General features: G+C 37.1%; 2 protein-coding genes across 5 annotated transcripts; one reads left to right on the top strand and one right to left on the bottom strand.

Annotated features, from left to right (window-relative positions):
- Positions 1-3,547, bottom strand: fgfr1op2 (FGFR1 oncogene partner 2). Its single transcript, XM_067391394.1, has 6 exons — positions 3,464-3,547; positions 2,972-3,108; positions 2,777-2,894; positions 2,554-2,696; positions 2,361-2,474; positions 1-617 (listed from the first exon to the last, which is right to left on the bottom strand). Exons 2-6 carry the CDS (start codon positions 3,104-3,106, stop codon positions 480-482), a joined length of 648 nt encoding a protein of 215 aa, XP_067247495.1. The 5' UTR covers positions 3,107-3,108; positions 3,464-3,547; the 3' UTR covers positions 1-479.
- On the top strand, positions 3,131-21,326 carry gas2l3 (growth arrest-specific 2 like 3). Of its 4 annotated transcripts, none has more exons than XM_067391390.1 (10): positions 3,131-3,549; positions 4,184-4,462; positions 10,703-10,758; positions 14,402-14,579; positions 15,430-15,539; positions 15,619-15,757; positions 17,826-17,889; positions 18,381-18,516; positions 19,555-19,662; positions 20,004-21,326. In XM_067391390.1, the coding sequence occupies exons 3-10, from the start codon at positions 10,732-10,734 to the stop codon at positions 20,925-20,927; spliced, it is 1,686 nt and encodes a 561-aa protein (XP_067247491.1). In that variant the 5' UTR covers positions 3,131-3,549; positions 4,184-4,462; positions 10,703-10,731; the 3' UTR covers positions 20,928-21,326. The 4 variants fall into 4 exon arrangements, with proteins under 4 accessions (XP_067247491.1, XP_067247492.1, XP_067247494.1 ...); XM_067391391.1 differs by lacking the exon at positions 3,131-3,549 and adding an exon at positions 3,577-3,617; XM_067391393.1 differs by lacking the exons at positions 3,131-3,549; positions 4,184-4,462 and adding an exon at positions 9,702-9,876.
- The last annotated feature ends 5,453 nt before the right edge of the window (positions 21,327-26,779 follow it).

Raw genomic sequence — 26,779 nt, 5'->3', positions numbered from 1 at the left:
CCAATGAAAGAGCCACTGTTCGTTCAACGGTTTTAATCACTTTCAATACTACTTCCACTCATACTCACATAAAACACTGTTACAAACACAACAAGCAAAAAGAAAACAAGCTTTTTCATTAAAATGGCACATTGTGACATTCCCTTGACAAAGTCCCATGCTCACGTAAAGTAATCATTCACAATCTGCCTATAGGTCATTCCACAAATGATTGTTTTCATGTGGCTGAATCAGTCAATTTGGTCATTTGACTTTTCCAGACTTGAAGCCATGATGATGGAGAGATGGAAAAGTAATCGAATCCCAGTGTTTGACAGTTTACACAGGCCCGTCCTGCAAATGACAGCCGTCAATCTCTGATGGACATCCAGGTAGCGCAGTGAGAGCCTGTGAGGTCATCACGACCCTGTAATGGAGGACTGTGGGATGTGTAGGGCAGCTCTGAATGATGGTTTGTAAACTCTGAGTCTCTGACGCCTTTAGCTCTTCCTCAGACTGACATCTGTGCTGGTGAGCAGCGGTGACAGAGACGTGCTGTCAGACGTGTCGTCCCTCTTCAGCACCAGAAACGCCTCGCGGCTTATTCCCAACAGCTCTCGTAGACCGCTGTTCTCCAGCTGCACAGAACAACATCATTTTTTTTAGATGTTAATATTACAATAATTTAATAACACATTTACGGTTCTGATATTGATTAATGGTCACATGATATGCACGTAAACAAAATATTTAATCTCTTTAAGCGTTTTATTTTGATAATTTAAAAACAATATTTTAAAGGTGCCCTAGAATTAAAAATTGAATTTACCTCGGCATAGTTAAATAACAAGAGTTCAGTACATGGAAAAGACATACAGTGAGTTTCAAACGCCAATGCTTCCTCCTTATATAAATCTCATTTGTTTAAAAGACCTCCGAAGAACAGGCGAATCTCAACATAACACAGACTGTTACGTAACAGTCGGGATCATTAATATGTACGCCCCCAATATTTGCATATGCCAGCCCATGTTCCCAACATTATGAAAGGCATTAGACAAGGGCAGCCAGTAATGTCTGGATCTGCACAGCTGAATCATCAGACTAGGTAAACAAGCAAGAACTATAGAGAAAAATGGCAGATGGAGCAATAATAACTGACATGATCCATGACATCATGATATTTTTAGTGATATTTGTAAACTGTCTTTCTAAATGTTTCGTTAGCATGTTGCTAATGTACTGTTAAATGTGGTTAAAGTTACCATCGTTTCTTGCTGTATTCACGGAGACAAGAGCCGTCATTATTTTCATTATTAAACACTTGCAGTCTGTATAATTCATAAACACAACTTCATTCTTCATAAATCTCTCCAACAGTGTAGCATTAGCCGTTAGCCACGGATCACAGCCTCAAATTAATTCAGAATCAAATGTAAACAATATAACAGTATACAATACTCACATAATCCGACGCATGCATGCAGTATGCATGACTAACACTTTGTAAAGATCCATTTTGAGGGTTATATTAGCTGTGTAAACTTTGTTTATGCACTGTTTAAGGCAAGCACGAGCTCCGGGGGCGGAGAGCGCGCAAATTAAAGGGACCGCAACCAATAAATCGATGCATAGTTAATGATGCAACAAAATAGGCAGTTAAAAAAATGAATTAAAAAAAATCTATGGGGTATTTTGAGCTGAAACTTCACAGGCACATTCAGGGGACACCTTAGACTTATATTACATATTGTAAAAAAAACATTCGATGGCACCTTTAATTTATTTATTTTTTTTTATATATATATTTAAATGAATTATTAGCTTTTCATCAACTCACAAACCCCCCGGAGTCCCTTCATAAACTCCTTAATAACTTAATGGTTAATGCACTTTATGTTGTTGATAGCATAGAATAGATTTTATTGCTTTTTGTACTTTTATATCAACATACTACTGGATTTTCCTATTTAAATCTATGTCAAAGTCAAAAGTAATCTCAAAAATCATATAATCTCAATCTCATTAATCATATAACAAAAGACAGAGAAAATCACTCACTGCTCTTCACTTAATAACTTTTGTAGCTTTAATAAGAAGTAATGTATATTTCATTCACACACTGAAGACTATGCAGTGTTGTAATTTTACATATTAGTTTTCTGCAATATTTCTTACTATTAAACAGCCCTAATGTAACCAACGTAAACTTAAATCACTGACTGTTTATGTAATTTGCATCTTTCTTACATTTTATTTGTGCCAATGTTTGATCTTTGTTCATAGTTATTTTTGTTATAAAATAACAAACACAACTATATTATGAAATAAAATTTTGGTCATATCGCCCACCCCACTGTGGCACGTATAGTGCGTCTCACCTCCAGACGTTTTATTCTCTCCTCATCCTCACACAGTCGTCCTTCATCCACCTCGATGGCTTTCCTCATCACCGTGGCCATTTCATTTATTTTTTCAATGTGCGCTTGCATCTCCTGCAACATAAACACAGTGAATGCCTATCTGAACACCAGCATTTGGGTGAATCTCAGAAAGAGAGTCTGCGGGACTGACGTTAGTGTGCTGTTCTCTGAGCTGGGTGACTATAGCAGGATCATCTCTCTTGCTGGCCATCAGTAGGCGAAACACCTGCTCTCTGTACTTGCTCATGATCAGCTCCAGCGCAGACTGATGCTCCTCCAGTGACGAGCGAAGCTCTGCCAGGAGAGGGAGAGATGTGAGGAGTCAGATTTAAAACCTGACACATGCAGGGTATTAAAATACCCTCCAAACACACCTTTGTTTTCATGCTGCAGTTCCCGTATTTGCCGGTTTTCCTGCTGGATTCCCATGACCAGAGTAGAGCGCGGCCGATGTCTTGCCACCTGGTTCAACACCTCGATCTCTTCCTGATACTGAGAGAACAAGAAATATGAATATGAGTGACTTGACTGTATTTTATTCATTAGGGAGACAGAACAAGCACTGATACCTGCTTCATGGCCTCCACTCTCTTATTCAGCAGTGTGGTTTGTTCAATCAGGATCTCAGCAGCACTGTCATGGTCTCTGAGTCTCTCTACCAGTGATTTGGCATCGGCCAGCACCTTCTCAAGTGTACAGGTCATTCCTGAAGAGCACAAGAAACACACTTGGACTGACTTGGTGTCGTGATTACATTAATAAATACATATAGAGAGAAAAAAAGATGATCAGATAAGTGAAACACTCTTTTACTGCCATTATTGTTACTGTTGTGGCTTAAATATATGTTTTGATTTCAGAAATACTGAAAGGTTACTGTCAAATGTTTTGGTAGAAGCCTAGCATTAGCTTCTACGAATATAAACCTACCAATGTTCATTATATTAAAATGCTAGATCGTGTAAATAAACACTGCCCTGAAGCCAGAAATACTTTTTGTTTTATTGTATTTACCAATAACACTGTGAATCATTTTAAACGAATGTAAAAACTTATCTCACCTTATCTACAGCAACGGCTCAGTTAGAACACTTCCTTTTGCCGCGGGCGTGACGTCACGAGGACTTCTGGGAGATGTAGGCGCGATGTACGTACTACATCACACCGTCCACATGGAGGCGCAATGGACAAACTTTCTGAATGTTTAAAACTGCAGTTAGTAATATTATGAATGTTTATTACTGTAAAATACCCAAATCACTTTGGTGAGGCGTATTATTCTCTATTATTCTCTAAATGTCTCAAAATACCATAATAAAGCTCCTGTTAATGTTCTTTTATTAACTGAGTTTGAGGGGTTTTAAAAGTGGAGAGATGCCTGTTTAATCCCCAATGTGACCCAGAGGGGGTAATCAGATTTCACCTGTGCAAACAAATCCTGCCTAGTGATTATGACTCAATTTTATATCCAATGTTCAGCTTAATAACCATATAGAGGAATCGTTAAAACTTTTTTTTTTTTTTCAAAAAAGAAGTTATTTTTAGCATTTAGACTCTTTCCCAATGACAGAAACACAAATGCATTGTCAGATGAATAATTCAGTACGTGTTTTATTTAACCATAGGCATAGACAGATCTTTAAATATTTTAATATAGCATTAATATTAGAATTACATGTCATTTTAATGTTTAAATTAATCATTTAAACTTTGTTTTAGTGATTTGACGAGTTATAAAATATATATAAAATAGCAACCATTATCTATTTTTCTTTTTTCAGTCATGCCATGTACGGCGCCGCCCACCTGCTCTCATATCCCCGCCCCTTTCCATTGAGACTTTTGATGTGCGCTCTGATTGGCTGTTTTGAACCGCGAATCCCTCTCAACTGAACATTCCAAGTCGCGTGGAGGAAAAGCAAGCGAGCAGCTCCAGCTTCAGCTGATGCGCGTCCACGCACCCACGCGCGCACGCCCTTGCAGCCGAGGAGCGAAACGTGGATCAAACTCAAGAGAAACAACTAGTTACTGAGACAACGAAACAAACACATTTAACGCTGGTGAGTTTATTCATGTTGTTTTTCAACCCAAACCCTCGAAACCAGGAGTTAGTGAAAGGGGGGGCTTTTTTTGTTTATCTGAAGATTATGTGCTTGTTTAAAAAGAGAATTTCCTTATAAAAGGAAATGAAATGTCAACAAACCAGACTTAAGTGATAAAAGACGGTCTCTGTTGTTTATTTTTGGCAGTTACACTGAAAGAGGAGGATTCTTAGGAAGGAAGTTGCATGACTTTCCATGGAAAATGTGTACTGAATGACCAAATATTTAAAAATACAGCTCACATATTTAAGATTAAGATAAAATCTTATCGGTTTGAGTTAATATGGTCTTAAAATTTTGAGTTGTCCGTCTCTGTATGTGTCAGTGGTGAGCGACAGATAGAAATGTTTCTATAGGGACAGTGAAATTGCCCAAACATGTCTCATATTCAGCCACATGTCTCATTAAAATTGCAAATTATGATGCTCATCTGAGAATTATACTTTCATCTCTCAGAGATGTTTGCTGGATATACATCCAGCTCCAGAGGAGTGGAAAACTGCAGGTGTTTCCTGATGGGAACTACAGCCATAAAGATTTCAGCATGTCCTTGAGCTCTGGCAGGGAATTCTGTTTATCACCAAAGACTTTCTCGGTCATGCTGAAGTGCTGTTAACAGATTGAATGTGCCAGAAAAACATTTCAGGAAGCCGAATTATCCTTTTGTGTTGTGAATAACTCCATTTATTGAGTAGACGCTATTATCCTAAGCAGCTTACAATGGCAACTATTCCGAAAGACCTCAGATATTTGGACATTTTTAAATCATATCAACGGATAATGCTAGGGTTGGGCATTGACACAAATTTCATGATTTGATTTCGATTCACAAGTTTCGATTTCGATTCAATATTGATTAATTGAGGGGCCTATCAGGTACAGTACATGGCAAAAAAAAATCTCTCAACTTATTCTGTAATTTGTACTATGGAAGCTTGTTTTCGTCACGGAATAAAACAATTTAAAAGATAATTGCGACTTTTTATCTTACAATAATTGTGACTTTTTATCTCACAATCATTACAAAGTCAGAATTGCATGATATAAACTTGTAATTCCGAGAACTTTTTCTCAGAATTGTGAGATATAAACTCAATTACAAGTTATGAAGTCCAATTCTTACTTTATTTTTTTGCAATTCAGATTTTTTTTCTCTCAATTGCGATTTATATCACGCAATTCTGACTTATTTCTCGCAATTGCGATTTTATAGGCTATCGTGCAATTCTGACTTATTTCTCGCAATTGCAACTTTTTTGTCATGCAATTCTGACTTATTTCTTGCAATTGCAACTTTATATCACGTAATTCTGACAATCTTTCAACACGACTTCTGATGTTCATGTTTATTTTGTGCTGCAACTAGTAGTAAAGCTGAAGAGATGATCAGTTCACGTGCCACTACAGCGTGACATTAAGAGCGTATTTATTGTTTAAAGGAGTTGTTTCTTATCAGAAGTAACACTTATTGCAATTTATTGGATGAGAGGCACTACAAAGTTTTGTTCATTCATCAGCTGAATACAGCACAGACTGAAAGATGGATTCTTTAGATTTAAGTATCGATATCGATTCAAAATGAGGATCGATGAGGATCTTAAAATAGAGAAATTGATTTTTATTTTTTTTAACCCAACCTTTTGTTTTGTTTACATCTCATTTTGGCTTTATTAAATTGTTTTGTATATAAATGTTGTAAGTTCAATGGTTATCTGCCACCCTGCTCTCAAGATTATCGGTGTTGGCACTGGCCATTGGGAAAAACCCATATTAATCAACTGTTTATAAGGAAACCATTACTTGAGTGCCAAATAAAAGAGCTTTTTTTTTCATGTTTAAGACTTGATTGACTTGATGCATATGACTACACAGACAAATGCTTTGATTGTTTAATTAATGTGTCGACATCGGATTTGAGCTCATGCTTTTATGTTAAAGTCAAGATGTAAATCCCAGTATAACAAACATCATCTGTCATTTTTTGGACCGTTATGACACATTGAGGTCAAAATTATAAAGAAAAGAAGCTGGATTGTTCACAATAAAATCTATAACATGCATTTAGAAAATAAGTATCATTTCACGCTGACTTTATTTCTGTGGTTGTGTTTTTGTGAACACTAGCACATGTAACCCCATTTCCTGCAACTTTACCAACCATCTGCCTGATACGTGGCATCAGGGGGTTCTTGAGCTTGAGAGGAGGGTGAAGGGGGGGAAATCCTGAAATAAATGAATGCTGGGATTAATTTCCCATGATCTCTGGTGCACATGCTGGTCATTGTTATGAATCTTGGATTACTGTTCGTTTATTAATGACCCAGCAGATGATTAGTGGGAAGGGGGTGCTGCAGACCCTCTTGCTGCTGCTGACTGGTTAATTGTTAGTGTCTTATAACATGTCATTGCATTACCATGACAACCGCTTCTGTTTACCTTATGCCATATAGAGTATCACCATTGGTTTTCAAGTGCCTGTTTCCTTGTAGATTAGTGTGCAATTCTGGGTATTTTATTTCTGAATCATTGCGGTGAGGTCATTGTTATGTTGAGCTGCATTGATCATCTTTGTTTTGGTGAAATGTTGCTTTGTTTTGTAATTGTAGAAGCATGAGAAAGTTGTTTTTCCTTCCCTTCTTTTCAGTAGGGATCACACTTATGATTCTCTAAAGCATGTTGTCTCAAACTGTCTTGGTGACCATTTGATTGTCTCAACCTAATGAACTGCCAAAGTAGAAAGCATTTTGGGTAATTTAATGCTGCATTTAATACTGTCTCTTGCAGAATATACAGAATTTGTCTCACTGCCCACCTAAAGTAAGTTTTTCACTATTCATTTGGGGTTATTTTTCCCCAAATCCTGACTCTTTATTTTATAATTCCGCAGAAGTGTGAGGTGTGCATGGTTTTAGACTGATCTGGAGCCTGTGGCAGGTGTATAAGAGTGGTTTTAATCTGGTTTACGGGGGATGGGCTTCTGACCCTTGGTTTATCGGACGCCCATCTTCTCCGGGACCATTAATTCTGTTTGTGTGTGTGTTGATGGCTCTGCCTACTAATGAAAGCAACTGACAGGCCAATTAAGATCACAAAGGAGCAGGAAGGGGAGGGGCTTTGATTGATGGCCGGCTTTTTTTAGGACCCATGTGCGAGCCACTGGTGCACGTATACAAACAAACATACATGCATGTGCCACGTGTCAGCTCACGTCTAGAGGGAGGAGGAGCAGCAGGCGAACGGGGATGCGTCTGGAAGCGTGATCCTCTTACGTGATTATGTGATGACCTGAGGAACCATGTGGACACCCAAACCCTCGCTCCCTTTGTCGTTGCATTTAATTAAAGCGACAAATCGACTGTAACTCATGCAGACGTTCATTATAGTGGGATTACAACATTCTGTCTGATGTTCCGCCCAGCCTCATTTCTGCTGTAAAAGTCAGCTGTCTTTATTTTGTGGGTGTGTCTTTTATCAGCACACCGTTTATGAGAGGTTACTCATGTTTTCAACTGTCTGTGATTTGGACTGAAAGTTTAATTGGTTAAAAGAAAAAAAAATTGTATTCTGTCATCATTTATGTAATATTGTTTAAAATGTTTGGAATGTAAAAGGAAATAATTAATATAATTTTAATACACTTTTCCATCGAAGTGTTTTAAAATTACTACAAAGTGTTCAGAGACTGTTGAGCTACAGAAAAGTGGATTACAAAACCAATCCAGACTCATGTACTGTTTAAAATTGTTCTTCTGAAGCCATACAATAGTAAATTTTAAGTCACAATTTGTACTTTTCTACAGTGTTGTGGGTGATGCATTACAAGTAACTTGAGTAATGTAATCATTATTATTTCAAGTAACTAGTAAACTAATGCATTACTTTTAAATTAACAGAATATCTGAGTTACATTTTTAATAAGTTTAAATACATTTTAAATAAGTAACTCAAGTTTTCCCATGTATTGACTGACGGCTCTCCTGTACACGTTCAGAGAAATCAAGTGCAGAGGTGTTGTGTGCGCTGTGTGTAAACATAATGGTTATTGTAGTTCTAGACTAAATTTGAGCATTTACTCATCTCACTTGCTCAAAAAGGGATTTAGTATACATCAAAATGAATAAAAACAGTAAAATGCAATAATTAAATGTATTAAATTAAACATATATACTTAATGTATTTGATCTCACTTTATTAACCAATGTCTTTGCTGCTGACCTTCAATGATCTAATTCAACCATACTAATAAGCAAAAATGACTTTAGATAAATAACACATTTGTGATCAGCCTGAAGCTTATTCATTTCAATTTTGGTGTGAAAGGGTCTTTACATTTGCCAAAAATAGAACTTTTTTTGTTGCAACAACAACAAACAAGCAAGCCCAGCCCAAAGTGAGAAAAAGTAACTCAAAAGTAATGTAACGCATTACTTTCCATAAAAAGTAACTTTTAAAAGTACTTTTTTAGGGGCGAAAATAGTTACTTTTTAGGGCGTAATGCAATATTGTAGTGCATTAATTTTAAAAGTAACTAAGTAACGCAATTTGTTACTTTTATGGGGCGTAATGCAATATTGTAATGCATTACTTTTAAAAATAACTTTCCCCAACACTGCTTTTCTGATACTTTTTTGTTTTATTTGAAGATTGACATCCATTTGTCATTTTCTGCTTTTGAGCATCTGTTAAATTTTATATTCTTTTCCAGAAAAGGAAATATGGGATTTGGGCTAAAACTTCAATTATATGTCTTTAAAAAGAATAGTTAAAAAACTAAATCCTGTCATCATGCCATTTCAAATGTTTTATTTGTTCCATGGAACATAAAAGGAAAGAATCAATAGAATTTTAATACTGTTTCCAATTGTTACTTCTGAGTCCATACAATAGTTAATTTTACACCATTTTTTTATTATACTTTTTTATGGTACTTTGAAGTTAGGCAGCTATTAGGCAACATCTACTTTTAAGTATCCGCTAAATATCTGCTTGTCTGAAAAGATAATTAGATGTTTTGGAACAACACGAGAGTGAGTAAATGATGACAGCTTTTTTAATTTCAGGGAGGAACAACCCTGTTCCTTTAAAGAGGCACAGAAACACGTTCTGTTGTAAATAAACACAGAGCGGTCAGACACGTCTCTCGGACAGCGTGTCCGTTAGTGACGGACTCTTTCCACGGCCGTTATGTTCTGACAGAGGAATGTGGCCCTTGAGACCCAAAGCCACACTGCCACCCACTTCATAAGCCGCAGCCATCAATTCTGGGTTTTGTGTGTCCTCTGCTGTTTCTCATCTCCTCCACTGCATGACATTTTGTGGGCTTGAAGTGCACAGAAGACTGACTTGATTCGAGCTCTCATGCTGTTCCTCCAGTAATTAACTCTCGTTCTCTCGCTCTCTGTGGTATTTTATGTCTAGCCGAAGAGAGAAAGCGATTGTTTATTCTCTTGGTGCCCTTCAAAAAATTTTCAGATTCTTTTGTGTGCTGTCATGGAGGAGTTTGTTGTGAAGGACTGTGTGTGAGCGAACCTTGGACTGTGTGTTTGATCGAGGGGGTTGTAACAATAGAGCCATTGTAAATGCTTGGCTGGGATTGGATGGGGGTTTGCTGAGCAGCTTCATTAGTCAATCTCTGTTTCCTCCCTTCTCTTTCTCGCGCGCTCATATCCTCTGTCAGCGAGTTGTTGTAAGTGTGTGTGTGTGTGTGTGTGTGTGGGATTCAATGCGTTGAGGTGTTCAGGTGTGTCAGCGGGACTGGATTCTGAGTGTGTTTCTCAGGTGAGTGTCTCGCTGTGGTCTGATGGAGATGATGGATGATTTAGGATTCGCATGAGTGTGTCACTGACAGCGTGTGTGTGTGTGTTTTTAGGGAAAGGAGGCATTTGCTTTGTTTCCTCAGCTGTGCTCATGTTGACTGAACTGTCTTAATTTTGTCTTTCCGTCTTTCTCTCTGGTGTTTGGTCACAGTGATTAGGTTTTTTCCTAATTTTTTATTTGATTTTTGTTTTGTGTGTGTGTGTGTGTGTGGTGGTGGGGGGGGGCATTATTACAATTTATTTTAACAATAAGCTGCAGGCGATGATTATCCATCCTGTGATGGGACAAACAGAGTTTGAGTTTTGTGTGTTTACAGGAAATAACTGGCGCGTCTGAGCTGGTGTGTCTGTTTTTAACAGTATCTGTCTGTCTCTCTTTCAGAATGTGGACGTGAATCTTTCTTGTAACTAATGATGGCGGTTCAAGCTGGAGTGCAGGTACAAGTTTGTCTTATTTATGCGCTTTTGCATGCTTTTTGAGTCAGTGGCACAAGATCCTGCAGCCACCTTGCCAAAGCTTTGATATTTAGTGATATATATATATATATATCCAAAAAGACGTGCAAATGAGGAACACAACAAGCAAATATACGTTTTTAGGAGATTTAAAGAAAATAATGATGTTATTCTGAGCTAGTTAGAGAAGAGTTTGACGTGATCTCGCGATATTAAAACGTGACGTTATTTCTCGTTGAGGTGCAAAGCTGTCTCGCAATATTGCCATGACGGAGTGTGAGGGTTAAATTAGGATAGAAGTTGCCATTGCTACGTTTACATTACGCCTCCACTGTCGTTTAGCTTTTTATAGAAATAAAAACCATTTAATTTGGTTGGATAACAGTCGCTTCAATCCCATCCAGCTCATCCAACACGAGCTTCAGAGTCATATGTAGTGCAGCAGGAATCAGAGTTCACTGATCACGTGATGAGAGTAAGTGACGAGATGACTGACAAGACCATAGCGGAGGATTCGTTGCACAACAGAGCCTAAAAGCATCTGATAAATGTCTTATCTTGTAGATTGCGCACTCTGCACCGCCGCTCCCTATTCACAGAGTACGAACGAAAGCGAAAGTAAACCGCGAACGCAAAACTCGTCTCGTTTCAGCATGTGTGTATCTGTAATTATATCTGATGTCATGTGTGAACTGACCACATTATGTAATGACAGATGCAACTGAATCTGTGCATGTGAGATTGAACACACCAGACAGGCAGCGCAGGTGTTTGCATTGAGGTAACGACCTGTCAGAAAGAGCAGTCCAAAAAGCAAAGACTAACAGTAATTATTTGCAGTAAAACTTTAGCAGAGCTGAGCTGACCGTAATCTTGGATGTCTTATATAATATGAACAGAGCAACCCCACATGCAAACACTTTCCTGTTTAATTAGTAAGGCTTTGAGCACGAGCGGAAGAAACGCTCCATATGTGTGTTAGTAGGAGCCTGAAGCTCTCGCCTGCTCTGTTCCTCCTGGGAGTTCAATGCATGTGGGAAAGGCAGGATTCATGCTCACAAAGTAGCAGTGAGGTTGTGGGGTTTCTCTTGGAGTGGCCTGCTTGTGTGTGTTTTTCAGTCATTCCTAGCACAGAGGTGTGAGGGCTCTTTTAAAGATCTGATCGAATTGGTGACTGATACTGTGTGGATGATTGTGTTGTTTGTGTGTTTCAAACAGATGTTCCGCCTCAGTCTCTAAGGGGCCATATGAATGTGAGACAGAAATTTGTTGTTAGTGGTATTTGCTAAAGCAGCACTATTGCTCACACTCATGGTTGAGGGTTTGTTTAAATACTTAAACATGTTTGTGTGAAGTGCAAATAAAGCCTGTGAGAGATTTTACCACAAGTTCACATGTGAGGGTGTTGTTTTGTCTAATGATGCATCAAAATGTTTTTATACCAAAACCAAAATAAAATTTTAATTTAACTAAAATTGAAGGATGCACGATATATCGGACACAATATAAGCCGATAAATAATGGATTATTTCCTTCAGCTAAAACACTTCAGAATTGCACTGTTCGCAATGATGGTTTTGAATTGGTTAAAATATGATTGAAATCACAAAATAAAGTTGTGCAACATGTACAGCACAAGTCTATCATATAGGCTACATAAAATTATAATGAGAACATTATAATCGTGTGCTTGGGGCATGGCTTTTAAAGGCGAGACTTTGTTTTTGAAATCAGTCTCTCAAAAATTATATAAAGATTTATCAGCCAATATATCGGTTATCGGCTTTCAAATATAAAGAATTATTGGTATTGGCCAAAATTTTAATTTCAGTGCATCCCTACTGAAAATCGCTTAATAATCAGTTATTTAATCAGATTTATTTAATCATTTAACCTGCTGGCATTATGCTGGACGCTTTTTTTATTTATTGCCTTTTTTTTATATCACATTTTTAGTAATAATCATAAATTAGGTATCATTCAAAAGCTTACAAACTCAAAATTCATCCTGTGGAAACTGTTTTGGAATCAGACTTTGCGTTACCATGGAAACACTACTTTAAATTCTTTTAGCGAGCTCCTCCGCTAGTGGGTGGAGTCTAGGGCTGTCAAACGATTAATCGCATACAAAATAAAAGTTTGAGTTTGCCTAATATATGTGTGAGTACTGTGTGTAATTGTGTATATTAATAAAAACACATTCATGTATATATTTGAGAAATATATACAAGTATATGTATTTATTTATATTTTTATATAATTTATATTATATATAAATCAAAATATTTTGTACATAAACAACCTATTTCTCTTAAATATATACATTAATTTGTGTTTTTTTATTATTTATATATAATATAATATGATATAATATGATATAATATAATATAATATATAATATTAATTACACACAGTACTCACACATATTAGGCAAACTCAAACTTTTTTGTATGCGATTTAATCATTTGACAGCCCTAGTGGAGTCAGGTTTCATATTACAAAATAAATTTTAACTACTATTATCAAAACCTTTTCTAATCTTGACAAAACGCATATCGTCAGAAAGGCCCGAGTCTCACGATTCCATATTTGCCAACTGTTTTGTGAAAGAAGTGATATTTGGACAAATTTATACATTTATTCAAGGAGAATGCATAAAAAAAATCAATAGAATGTCGTTGAACGGCGCCTAAACAAAATCTCATAGGAACTTCAATTTTTGTGATATCAACTTGAAATTTGGAACACAACTTGGTTAGACATATGGCTTTCAGTTTTAGAGTAAATATATTAAGTAAGTTTAATACAGTACATTGATTTACAGTAAATATAACTTTTTCATACTTTAATTTTTTTAACTTTTTAAACTTTATTTCATATAAAAAGTAACAAAGCACAAAACTTATTGTGATTATTGGATGAGGGGCACTCTACAAATGAATGTTTTGTTTCTAACCCCAGATGTGAGATGCTTCTGGGAGGTCATTTGGCTGAGGCATTTCCAAATAACTAGAACATTTGAGATGCTGTTCAGTGGAATTGATCTGCTGGTTAGTCCAGTTATTCAAACACATGATCTGCTGAGGCAAAGTCAAATGAGTTATTTTTGTTGTTGTTGTCGTCATTACGCATCAGGGGATTTATTTGGTAAATGTTTTTCCATTGTAGTTTATCTGCATCTCTTCTTATCAGATAAAAAAAAAAATCATTTTTACAATTAATGAGCTGTTTACATTCAGCAGTTTGTTTTTTATGCAGTATCTCAAAATCCATCTGAAAAGTGCTAATTATACTAGTTTCGGTCAACGATTTCAGCCTTCCAAAACTGTTTTGGCCAAAACTAAAGATTCGTTTCTGTGCATCACTAGTTGTGTTGAATCTCTCTCCTCCATGTGTAAGTTTGTTATTTGATTATTCATGCTTGTTAGCTTCACTTTGATGTCTGAGTGTTAGCAAAACTGTCCTGATTTCAGCAGTCACCCTCTTTCCGGAGAGGGAGCGTGGAATCTGTGTGAGGGGTCATTGTGGCCCCATCACACAATTTTGTGTGTGCGTTTGGTCTCAGTAGAGTGCGTTTCTCTGTGTGCATGAGCTGAGATGTCTGCACTTCCTCTTTCTGTCTCAGGCTTGGTTCGGCGAGAAGTTTGATGTCCCGTTACAGAGCCCTCGCAGCCTGCGGTCTCCCCGTCCCGGCCCCGGTTTGGCTGATGTGTTCCAGTATGACCAGTGGTTGGCCGTGCGGCATGAAGCAACGCTGGTGCCCATGCAGGAGGATCTCGCCATCTGGCTCAGCGGCATGCTGGGTAAATCATGCAAAATAAGATGTCTGTGACTTCCTCTTACACTTACTTGCACGAAAGCCAAGAATCACTGCCATTATTATCCTAAACGTCTTTTCCTTTAGTCAAATAACTGAAACCTAAAGCTGCATAAATCAAGCAAAGAAGTGTGGGAAACGACGTTCGCTCACGTATAATGGTGACATACGACCCCCGAAACAAGAACTCAATCTCTCGGCCTTTGTAGAATAATAGAGGGTGTTTCCCTTACCTGTCTGTCTAGATGCTCTACGTGGGCCAAAAGAAAAAGCATCACCCAGAAAAGCTTGTTCACCCATAAACCTGTTTCTTTTTTTTTTCTTTTTTTTGTTAGATTAAGTTCTTGTAATCCCATAGTCCTCTTTCAGATTATACATTGCACACATTGTGGAATTTGAACAAAATACTAAAATGTGACTGCACTTTATTTTCTAATGACAGGGTGTTGGCGAATGCCCTGTCATAAATGTGAATTTTATTTGTTATATATTGAATTCTGACCAGCACATGATGGCATAATGATGTAAATTAAATTAAAGGGTATTTTTGCTGATTGACCAATATTTTCCCATGCCCGTATTTAAATTCTCAGCCAATAGGTTTTTCTGTTTGCCCGAAATACTTACAGAATTTTACATTAGTAAATATTATGAAAACAATATATTGCAGAAATTATTTACTATCTTCTCTAAATGTGTGATATCATATAGGCCTATATTAGCTTTAAATCGAGCATCCTGCTCTCTAAGAATAGTCCATATTTTCATAAAATGGTCATTTGCATCATCATTCTCAAGTTGACAACATGGAAATACAAAGATATCTGGTTTTACAGGTGAGCAGGTGATAGCTGAACGCTTCATGGAGGAGCTGGACAATGGCGTCAGACTGTGTCGTCTGGTTGGAATTCTTCAGAGTAAAATCCCACAGGACTCAGAAACACAGGTGGGAAAGGAACGTGTGAAACTGTGTGCATAAACGCAGAGCTGCTCGGTTGTAATTCCTGTCTCTGTTTTGTTAACAGCTGCCCTCAAAGAAAATTCAGTTCAAGAAAAACGCCTCCCCTGGATCGTTTTTCGCCCGGGACAACACAGCGAATTTTCTGTCCTGGTGTCGTCATATAGGAGTGGATGAGACGTATCTGTTTGAGTCTGAGGGTTTGGGTAAGAGAACCTGCTTGAGGACTTTTGACCTGGTGCAACTCAAATTTGACAAGTCAAAAAATGTGAAATGTGTAAGAGTTCGTGCATCGCCCTTAGTTTCTATTTCTGTCATGCTGGATATCTGGATAGCCTTATACATATAATATAAAAGATAAAACATTATGCCTTGTAATGCGTCTTATTATGCATTGTATGAATAATTGTAACCAGAGTTATATTATAATACTTACTGTATCTATTAAGTGTTACACCTTTAGAAAGTATAATGCATTAAAACACAGGACAAACAACCAATTTCAGATGCATCAAGGAATCTGCAAATATTATAATGCATTTTAACTTTGGTTACATTTATTTATGAAAGGATATAATGCATTATAACATGCATCATGAATACATTTTATAATGCATTATACATAAAGGCTTTAAGTAAAGTGATTTCATAGATTTGCTTGCTATCATTAATGATTATTTTATAAGAATATCATAACAAAAATGAGACTGAAGCACTATGTTGAGGGTTTGCCAGCATTCGTTAGTCTCTCGCTGTAGTCCATTAGAACAGGACTTTAATCAGGTTGGCTAAATTAATGAATTTAAACCGAGCTTAGCGTCCTCTGAGCGAATGTGTCTTTCTCTGAGCTGTTTAACGGCTGTAATCGTTTCAGAGGATCTGAGTTCGTGTACGTCAGTTGAGCTGCGTCCCTGAACGTCTCCGTAAATCGCCGATCTTAACGTGTGAAGGATCTGGGGTGTATGTCGTTAACCTGATGGCCCTGGGACTTTGTGTCGTGAGGAGTGCAAGTTACTAGTCCATGTGTCGCTGTGCATTATGGGACGGGAACTGACAGAGCTCAATGTGTACTGCACTATTTATGATTGGCTTTGCATGAGAAATGAGTAACGATGCTTACTGTTGGATTTCAGGGCTTTTGGTTTCGAAAAATGGTCTTTTTGGAGTTTTAAGGCCTGAATATAGTACTTTTTAAATTTTAAACAATTTGATATATGTGATATGACTCTTTTTAAGGCAAGGCACTATTTATTTATTTTTTTTCATGCACTGGTAATTTTTTTTTTATTCTGTTTTGCTTTCATAACTAATGCACAAAAAAGCATGCAAAATAGACATTTAAGTGTTTATTTTATTTACACTTTATCTATTTTTATCTGTAGATTTCAGTTTTTAATACAAATGATTATATTATAATACATATATCTGTATAATACTTATACAGATCTATTCCTAAAAACATGGTGAAAATATTTTTTTTCTAACTGTTGACAGTATTTTTGTATTGATGGAGTGATAAAAAGTGATCCAAAAACAGTGTCAACCAAAATGAAACAAGAATTTTGAACCTGGCTTCATCCAATGTTCAGATCTGGAAATATATGCAAATTAGTGAGTTTTTAATGAGATAATGCCTCATTTGCATATTTTATATTTTAGCGCTTTTGCATATTGTTTGCCAGAAGATAAAATGAATTGGTACATTTTCTTTTTATTTCATTTAAAAATAAATCAATCAAATTAACATTTTCTGCATTAGATTACCACCGTTTTTGGTAATAAATTTGTGTTCAATCATAATACACACATTAAAGCAGTCAACGTCGAATTTCAGAAAAAATAAAATGCATTTCATTGGACACTATTATATTTTAATAAATATTAAATTGTTTAAATTTTATGAATTCAATTGATTAGACATGCTTTTGATTATTATAATTTAAAGTATTAAAACAGAATCCAGAAAAATTAAACCAGAAAATACCAAATTAAAAAAACAGATTTCATAGATCCGCTTGCTATGAGACATGATTATTATTATATGAATATCACAAAACATAAATGAAACTGAAAATTTGTAAATTTGAGATTAAATAAGGCCTGCATATTTAAACGTAACATTTCAGAAAACTTGTAATAGAATTCACTTGTCTTACTGCGATTAATCAACTGGTGATCTGTTAGTTATAAATGTTGCCCTTTAACCTGCGGTGTCTTTGACAGTGAGTGATCATAATGTAAACCAACCGCTCTCTCTCTCTGTCTCGCCCTCAGTTCTGCATAAAAACCCTCGGCAGGTGTGTCTGTGCCTGCTGGAGATCGGACGGATCGTCTCCAGGTAAGTGAAGCAGCTCTGATGACCCCACAGGTGACAGATGTCAGGTTGTCCTTTGGGGTCAGAGGTCAGGGGCTTATGAGTTGGGTTGGGGGCAAATTTATGCGGATTTCACAGGATTTAAGTGGATTGGGTTCAGCTATTGTGTTTTGTGTCCTAGAGAATCTAAAACAAATCTGAAGTGTTTCTAGAATAACACATAACAGTGACGAATATGTCTAATGTAAAAGGGTTTATTTTGTGGTTATTTTGTTTTCTGATTGTGATTTTTTTTTTTTTACCAACTTGTTACTTACCAAATAAAAAAAAATAGGAAATTCTGATTTGACTTGAACATTATTTTATTATGTGAGAAAATCACCAATTATTAACACACAATTATACACAAATATTTGATGGCATATTTAACAATTATATTGTGATAAGTAAAGGTTAAAAGTGTTAGGTCAGTCTGTTGACGGGTGTGTAATGACCGGTAATGTCTGTTGGTTCAGGTATGGGGTGGAGCCTCCGGTTTTGGTTAAACTGGAGAAGGAAATTGAACTGGAGGAGAGTTTAATGATGACTGATCACGCTTCTCCAGTCAAAACCTTCACCGTATGCTGTCAGCACGGAGCGCTATACCACGCTGTGAGTATCACACACATTAAACCACCAACACTTACTGACCTCAGGCTTTTAGGTTTGAGTTGAAACATCGTCTTGGTCTTTTTATAATTTGTATGCTATGCATAAAATGGCACATTTCTCTATGCATGCATTATCCAGATAATACCTATAGAAAATGCAGCAGTGCACACAGTTTCCCACAATGCAGTGCACTCAAATTGACCTCCCAATACTCCTAATGTAACAAATGAACTGGAAGTGATCATAAACTACAAATTTTAACATCTGATGCTTTACTCAGAGAGCTATTTTACCCCAAATTGTATTAAGAATCCCAAAATGAGTTTTTACAATTTGCTAATATATTTATTGCATTCTGTTCCACATGCTATATAATATAATGTTAATCTTTTCAGTAGAAAATCATTACCCATTTCAGTTGAATTGTAGGCTCAATCCAGGGTTATTATTGTTTACTAAAACTATTTTTAAAAATCCATCACTTAAAATAAACATAAACTGAAATAAAATAAAATATTAAATTATTTTATTTCAGCTAGTTGCCAAGATAACATTTCTCATTTGTTTACTTTAAGTTAACTAAACTAAAACTAAATATAACTATAATATAAATAATGTAATTTAAGACAAAAAAATTACTAAAACATTAAAATTAAAAAAAAAATCTAATTCATAGTATTAAAGCTATATCATCAATATATTAAAATATCATTAGCTCAATCTGAAATATTGTAAATATATTCTGATTTTGATCATATTTGTTAATGATCTCTCCATTCTGACCCAGTTATCACACATCTTCTGTCGAGTTTATTATAGTTTGTTGAGTGTGTAAACAGCAGCTGTTGTTTTGACACTTCATGCTTCATGTGGAGAACATTTTTGCCCTAAATGCTAACATATTCACTGTCTCTGAGCCAAATAACCAGCGGGATGCCCTCGGGTGCCTGAAGGAATGATGAGTTCATACACTATCTGCAAACTAGCTGTTATTTTTCCATCTTGCAAATGAGTTAATTTCTCTTCACCTATTTGTAGGATCGTGCGGACCAGGACGACCCTCCCTGTAACTGCTCGCAGAAGTTTTCCATTGAGTATCTGTCTGAGGGACGCTACAGGCTCGGAGACAAGATCCTGTTCATCAGGGTAGGAGCTTTTAGGAGTTTTGTCTTTTGTCGAAACGGAGATCTTTTCTTATGTATTGTGACGTACATCTGAGTCTAACTGATTATTGAAAAAGAATAAATGTAAGGTGGGACTTGGTTCTGTGCAGCAGTTGTTGATTGGATGCTGGGGTGTGGGCGTGACTCTCAAACATGTATGCAAATGAGCATGAGCTTACAGAGGCGGAGTTTCTCACAAGCAGATGCTGTGTGAAATCTTGCTTTCTTATAAAACATTACACTAGATGCCAATGAAATGTGTGTTTAATTCAGTGTGGCAAATTCATTAGGTTCCTTACAAATTAAAATCCTCCTCTCTTTTAGATGCTCCATGGGAAGCACGTGATGGTGCGGGTCGGTGGAGGTTGGGACACTCTGAAAGGGTTCCTGCTGAAATACGACCCGGACCGCGTGCTGCAGTTCACAACTCTAGAGCAGAAGATTCTAGCCTATCAGAAAGGCCCGTCCGGCCCAGGCCCCGCCCACAGTGCACAGACCGCACAGCCACCCACGATGGACCCCATCGCAGCCGTTAACCTCCTCCCAGAGTCGTCCTCTTCATCATCATCATCGTCAGCCTCCACGACATCAGTGTCCAAACCCAACACACCCACACCGCGCGGCTACGCCCAATCACCTGCGTCCACGCCCTCCATGCCTCGTAAAGCTGCCGCACCCAAGAAGATCTTTCACACGCCCACTGCTTCCCCGAAAACCACCCCTCTATCATCACCCGTCCCAAAAAGAAACCCGCTTCCACAGTCAAACACAACATCTCAGAAAGCCCCGGCCGCCGCCGGCTCCAAGACCAAACTGCGTCCGCGTGGATCTCCATCTCAGCCTCGCAGTCCCGTCTGCCCCGAACCCACCTGCAAGCTACCTAAACCTTCGGCGCCACCCGCACAGAAACCTCCTCCCGGACCCGTACGCTCTCGGCTTACAGCAAGACGCCCTCCTTCCCCCGCATTAGATTCCAGGAAGGGGCGTCCGAATGACCCCAAACAGACGATTCCTCTCAAGAGTAAATCTGTAGAGCAGAGCGCAGCCGGTGTGGCACGAACTGCCGCGGCCGTCAACGTTAAAACGACCCACAGGAAACCTTTGGTCAGCAGTAACCCGCCCGCGGTGAGCACCTCCGCCAAACCGGCACCCACGAGCACTTCCCACAAACTCACCACACGGACTAAAGCCAGCAAACGAGAGGAGCCCTACTTTGAGATGAACAATAAGAGAAGGGTAAAGAACTGAGAATTCTGGGATTTTTATCTGTGCGAAGGGTCAGGCTTCACAAATGCACTATATGGAGTTGGATACCATATTTAATTTGATTTGAATGAAAACAAGAGTGTGGTTGTATGTTTTGAACATTGAAAATACATTTATGAAATGTTGAAAATACGTCAAAATGAGACTTAATGAGACGTCTGTCTTCCAGCAGCCTCGTTTTCATTCACATCAAAATTAAATATGCCATAACCGGTTTTCTTTGCATCTGTCAAAACAGTCGCCTCATTTGTGCCATGTTACAAATCATCAGGAAATGCCTCGGATACATTTTACAGGAATTAAAGGTTTAGTTCACTTCAGAATTCAAATGTCCTGATAATTTACTCACCCCCATGTCATTCAAGATGTTCATGTCTTTCTTCAGTCGTAAAGAAATTAAGGAAAACATTCCAGGATTTTTCTCCATATAGTGGACTTCACTGGAGTTCAACGGGTTGAAGGTCCAAATGTCAGTTTCAGAGCAGCTTCAAAGAGCTCTACATGATCCCAGGCGAGGAATAAGAGAAACCATCGCTCATTTTGTATAAAAAAAAACATTTATATACTTTTTAACCACAAATGCTCATCTTGCACTGCTCTGCGATGAGCCACGCATTACGTGATCATGTTGGAAAGGTCACGCCTTTTTTTGTAAAGGCCGTTCGACTTTGTCTCTGCACATGCACTTTGTAGACACTAGATCGGTACTTCCTCCTATGTCACGCGTGACCTTTCCAACATGATTAAGTAATGTGTGGCTCATCGCAGAGCAGTGCAAGACGAGCATTTGTGGTTAAAAAGTATATAATTTTTATTTTTTTTGAAAATGATTGATGGTTTCACTAGATAAGACTCTTATTCCTCGTCTGGGATCATGTAGAGCTCTTTGAAGCTGCACTGAAACTGACATTTGGACCTTCAACCCTTTGAACCCCAGTGAAGTCCACTATATGGAGAAAAATCCTGGAATGTTTTCCTTAATTTCTTTTCGACTGAAGAAAGACATACATGAACATCATGGATGACATGGGGGTGAGTAAATTATCAGGAAATTGTAATTCTGAAGTGAACTAATCCTTTAACACATCCTTTAGCTACTGTAATTTTCATTATTTTAGCTAAAAGGTTATAGATTTAGTTTAAAATTATGCACAATCGTTGCCATTTGTGTTTAATCTGTTACTCTTCAAAGTCAGTCCATGTCTGTTATATGATGATCTCTCTGGATCAACATCACTGATTTATTCACTGTATGTTGATGTCTTCCTTCTGATCTCATAACCAGCAGAATATTGTAAAGGTAAAGCGGTGAGTGTGTGTTTTCATGTATGATATAGGAACAAGCGCTGTGGGCATTCAGATCACGTAATACTGAAATACACGTGCTCTTCTGTTTCTAGTTCATATTTACATTGAGAGCGCCTCGTTGCTTCATTACATAAGAGACATACGGAAATCCATAACAGCCCATAATATGCAGAAACGCCTCTCTACGGCAACCAAAGCGAAATTCATGTTTGAATCTCATTTTTAGAGCACATTTTAAACTCATTTTTAGAGGATTAGGGTTTGTGTGCCTTAAGTTTGTGTTTATTGGAATATATATGTGTGTGGTTTATTATCAGACGCCCACAAACAACTTTATTCGGTTAGTTACATGCAGATTAATTTGTATGTTTTTAAGTTGGTCGAGCAGCCAGCTGTTATTATATGAATTGCTACCTCCTTTACGCCACACAAATACTACTGATGCCCATAAACACCTGAGCTTTTATTTTAAAACACAGTCCAGGACAATGCTAAATATTCTTCTTCAGTTTATTCAAGAGTTGTCGTCTGTACAGAAAGGTTATTATAAAATATTAATTTTATGTGTAATGGTTAATTCTTTTTAGGGAATATGGTTCTTTTAATTGTATTTTTGTGTCCGATTGTGTGTGTGATATTCTTCCAGCACTTTAAGAACATGTTTGTTTTGAATGTAGTTTGTTTTGTTTGTTTGTGCTCAAATAAAGATCTATACAGTGTATAATTCCCTGCTTTTGTGGCTTTACTTGAACATCAACTAATTCATTCAGAATGCAAGGTAAGTATAATTTTTTTTTGTCTTAATTCTTATACAAGCAATGTGTTAATTGCAGGAAAATATTACAATGAAAAATGACAAAAAACAAAATCTTTTGTTTTTAAATGTTTTGATAAACATATTTATCAATTTCCATCATATTTCCAGGCCTGGACATCACAATTTTAATATCCTTTTTTCCAGTCATATTGCAGTGAAAACACAGTTTGGGATGCACCGATATGAAAATTTCGGTCAATACCGATAATTCTTTATATTTGAAAGCCGATATATTGGCCGATAAATCAAAATTGTGTCATTTTTGAGAGCCTGATTACAAAAACAAAAGTTTCACCATTTAAAATCCATGCCCCCAAGCATGTAATTATAATATTCTCATTATAATTTTATGTATCCTATATAACAGACTTGTGCTGCACGTTTTTTTTTTTAAGTGATTTCCATCATATTTCAAGCAATTCAAAACCATCATGGTGAACAGTGCACTTCTGAAGTGTCTCAGCTGAAGGAAATAATCCATTATTAATCAGCTTTGATATTTCAGACGAATTTTCTTATTGGGCCGATAACGATAACAATAAAAATGAACATATATCAACCGATACCGATATGGTGGCAGATATATTGTGCATCAGTAACGACACCATTCTCTTCTCCGTCATAATCTATTTAAACTCTTAAATCTATATAATGCTCCCTGATATAAAATTATAACAGTTCATTTGTGTGGACGTGCTGCCCCCTAGTGGCTAAAAAGGGAAGTTACAAGCTGAGGGATTAACGACCTGCATTTTATATTTAAAAGACCCAATATTGTGAATAATTAGTATTATAAATGTGTAAAAGATTTAATTTTAATTATATCACTGCCCTTTTTTTACTCGCTTTACATTTGTTCATTTAAATAAACCTTCATTTATTTAAATATTTTTATCTTAATTTATTTAAATAGTTTTGTTTAAACATATTTAGCAATTTTATACCAAATGTTTTTATTTTAAACAAATATATTTTATTAATTTATTTAGTTTTATTTAAAATTGTATTTTAATTTAATGTATTGATTTATTACTTAAATAAACTCGTATTTGTTTTAATCATTTTTTTTTTTTTAATTTTAGGGTTTTTTCCCTCTCAACTTTTCCAGACATGTTTGACAACTCCCGTGCTAAATAAATATGGCTAAACTCCTCAATAAATACAGAACATTTTCGATGTTTAACCACAAGGCGGCGCACTTTCCCACTTTCACTATTCATATCTACCTGCAGCTCTTCTTTTCCTCCTCAAAACCATCATATGCTCCTTAATATCTGTTGCTGTCTGAGTTTAGCAAAGACTGAGATATAATAATTCTGTTTTAGTCATGCATCCTTCAGATGATAGATTAATACTAAACAGATTAACTGGACAATCTGGTACATTGGCTTATGTCTAATAACTACCCTGATGATGGAGGCTTTTGAGTTTGCTGAAGTAAAGCTGCACGTAGTTCAGTCTTCAATGCATTTCAATATTGCAATGCTTGCATGACTTTTACAGTCTTTCCGGATTTTTAAAAAAAGCATTTTAAAGAGATTGCACTCACAAAAGAGTAGTTTCGAACAGATCGGCCTATGAGATGATCATATTTTTATAAATTTTCATCACATTCACAGTCTTAGACATCACGATTTTAAAATCCCATGATATTTTTAGGTTTTCAATCACCTTGAGAATCCAGTACATAAATGCATGGTTCGCGCAGATGCACATGTATAGCGAACTGCATTTTTTAACAGATATAAGTACACAACTTTGCAGTACAAATCATAAAATATGAAAACATAATATTAATATATTACAAATAAATGGACACAAACCAGGTTAACAATTCTAACCGATCAAAACATAAAACATTCAACTGAATATAAGGCTCTAGATAAAATGACTACCCATCAAATTTATTAAAATATGATATAAATCTAATCTAGCTTGTTAAATATGTGCCTTCACTCGAGCAGCGCTCGTGCTGCGTCAAACCCAGAGCGCGCGGACATTATTCTCCACTCTGGCGCGCGACGGCTCAACATATCAGCACGCGCGGCGAAACGCATCCCAAACTCGCTCGAAATATCGTTAGAAATGTAAAATTCCGCTTTTTCGAACTCCTCTTATCGTCTGCTTGACAAAATGGGGTCTTTCGCGTCGAGCTCCGCCATTTTGTGGCAGAATAACTTGCGAGAGGGGTGCGTGTAATGGTTGAATGTAGTCACCCCGTGTCGTTTATATCCGCCCGGCGGTTATCACAAGGGACCGGGAGTAAATTACTAACCATCCACTGCAACAAAGCGCAGATTGTACTACTTTAACTGCAGACAGCACGGTGGAACTTAAGCTATTAATGTTTATTTCTGAGCAGCGCGCAGTGCCAGATATGTGGTGTTTTATAACAGACTGAACAGGCTTTTACTTATACATTTCACATGTTTGTGAGTCATTATGAAATTTATGAAAAAAAAGTTTCCATCCAAGAGTATATTTACACAACAACGATGACAAAAAAACAGATTTTTTTTTTTCTTTGTACAGATGACAACGCTGTCAAAACGATCCCGTTCACACGGATCCACGAAAATCGCTGTATTATGCTGCCAGGCCAGTAGATGGCGATGTCACTCTGTAAAGAAACACTATGCACCTATAGACCGGACCAAAGTCCCTTTAAGACAAGTCATTTCACTCGGTGGCCTTCTTTGAAACACCTCTCGGGCATCCAAGTGCAGCTCCTGTCTCTTTGATTGGGGAAGCATCAAATTCTCTAAAGCTGTTTGCCAAGCTTTCGATTAAATTTCATATTTGAAATCACCAATAAAATCTGACAACAACTGATTCATAAATATTATTTCTAAACGCTCGAATCATGACAAAAAAACAGTATTTTTCAGGCTGGATCAACCTAATGCTCACGCACAGTCCTAAATGCGCATCTCTTGTGCCTCGTTTCGGAGGCGCGCGTCTGACTGTTTCTATAGAAACCGGAGCTTCTCATGCTGCAGCAGTGACGCGATGACTTTACCATTCGCCGATTGGCTCTTATTTAGTAGGCGGGACTTATTCCGCCATATTGCTCGTTGCACTTTCTTCCATTCATAATAATACGAGTGACATGTCTTGTGTTATTCTATAGTCTTTGACCGAACACAACATTTTCACAGATTCCCATATTGTAGTTTTCACAGAGACGATTGTTTTCAAACACTTGCACTTTGAATCCCATTTTCAAAAGTTCGCATTTTCAGGCCCCCAAACGCCGTTGTCATAAATAAAAGGACAAAACACGTTAAAAGTTTTCCGTATTTAGTTGAAAATGGTGTTGTGTAAACGGCCCCCAAATTTTACCTATGCACAAAACTGGAATCTCACAATAAAACAAGTGTGCAGAAAGCACCATTTCCATCCCATGTGTTCATGAGAACAAAATCATCACTTCATGGGAAATTGGCATAAAATATCTGTATTAAAGTCCCCGTGAACCGGAAGTTGCAAACGACTCCAGTGTTGTGACGTATTTCCAAGTGAAATGGAATATCGAATAGAGGGCAGAGTTTTACTTTAGCGAGTGGTTTAAGCGTTTTCAACCCAAGCCGTCAAACTGCCGTCATCAGGGAAGGAACGCCATTCCAAACCGGAAGTAACTTTTCAGATTGATTAAAGATTACCACGACAAACAATTTTTTTCTGTGTATTAACTTGCACGAATTGGAAG

The sequence above is a fragment of the Chanodichthys erythropterus genome, chromosome 8 (genome assembly GCF_024489055.1).
Source record: "Chanodichthys erythropterus isolate Z2021 chromosome 8, ASM2448905v1, whole genome shotgun sequence".
NCBI classification, from domain to species: domain Eukaryota; kingdom Metazoa; phylum Chordata; class Actinopteri; order Cypriniformes; family Xenocyprididae; genus Chanodichthys; species Chanodichthys erythropterus.
Note: the sequence above shows the minus strand (reverse complement) of the source record. Positions and strands in the feature narration are given on the sequence as shown.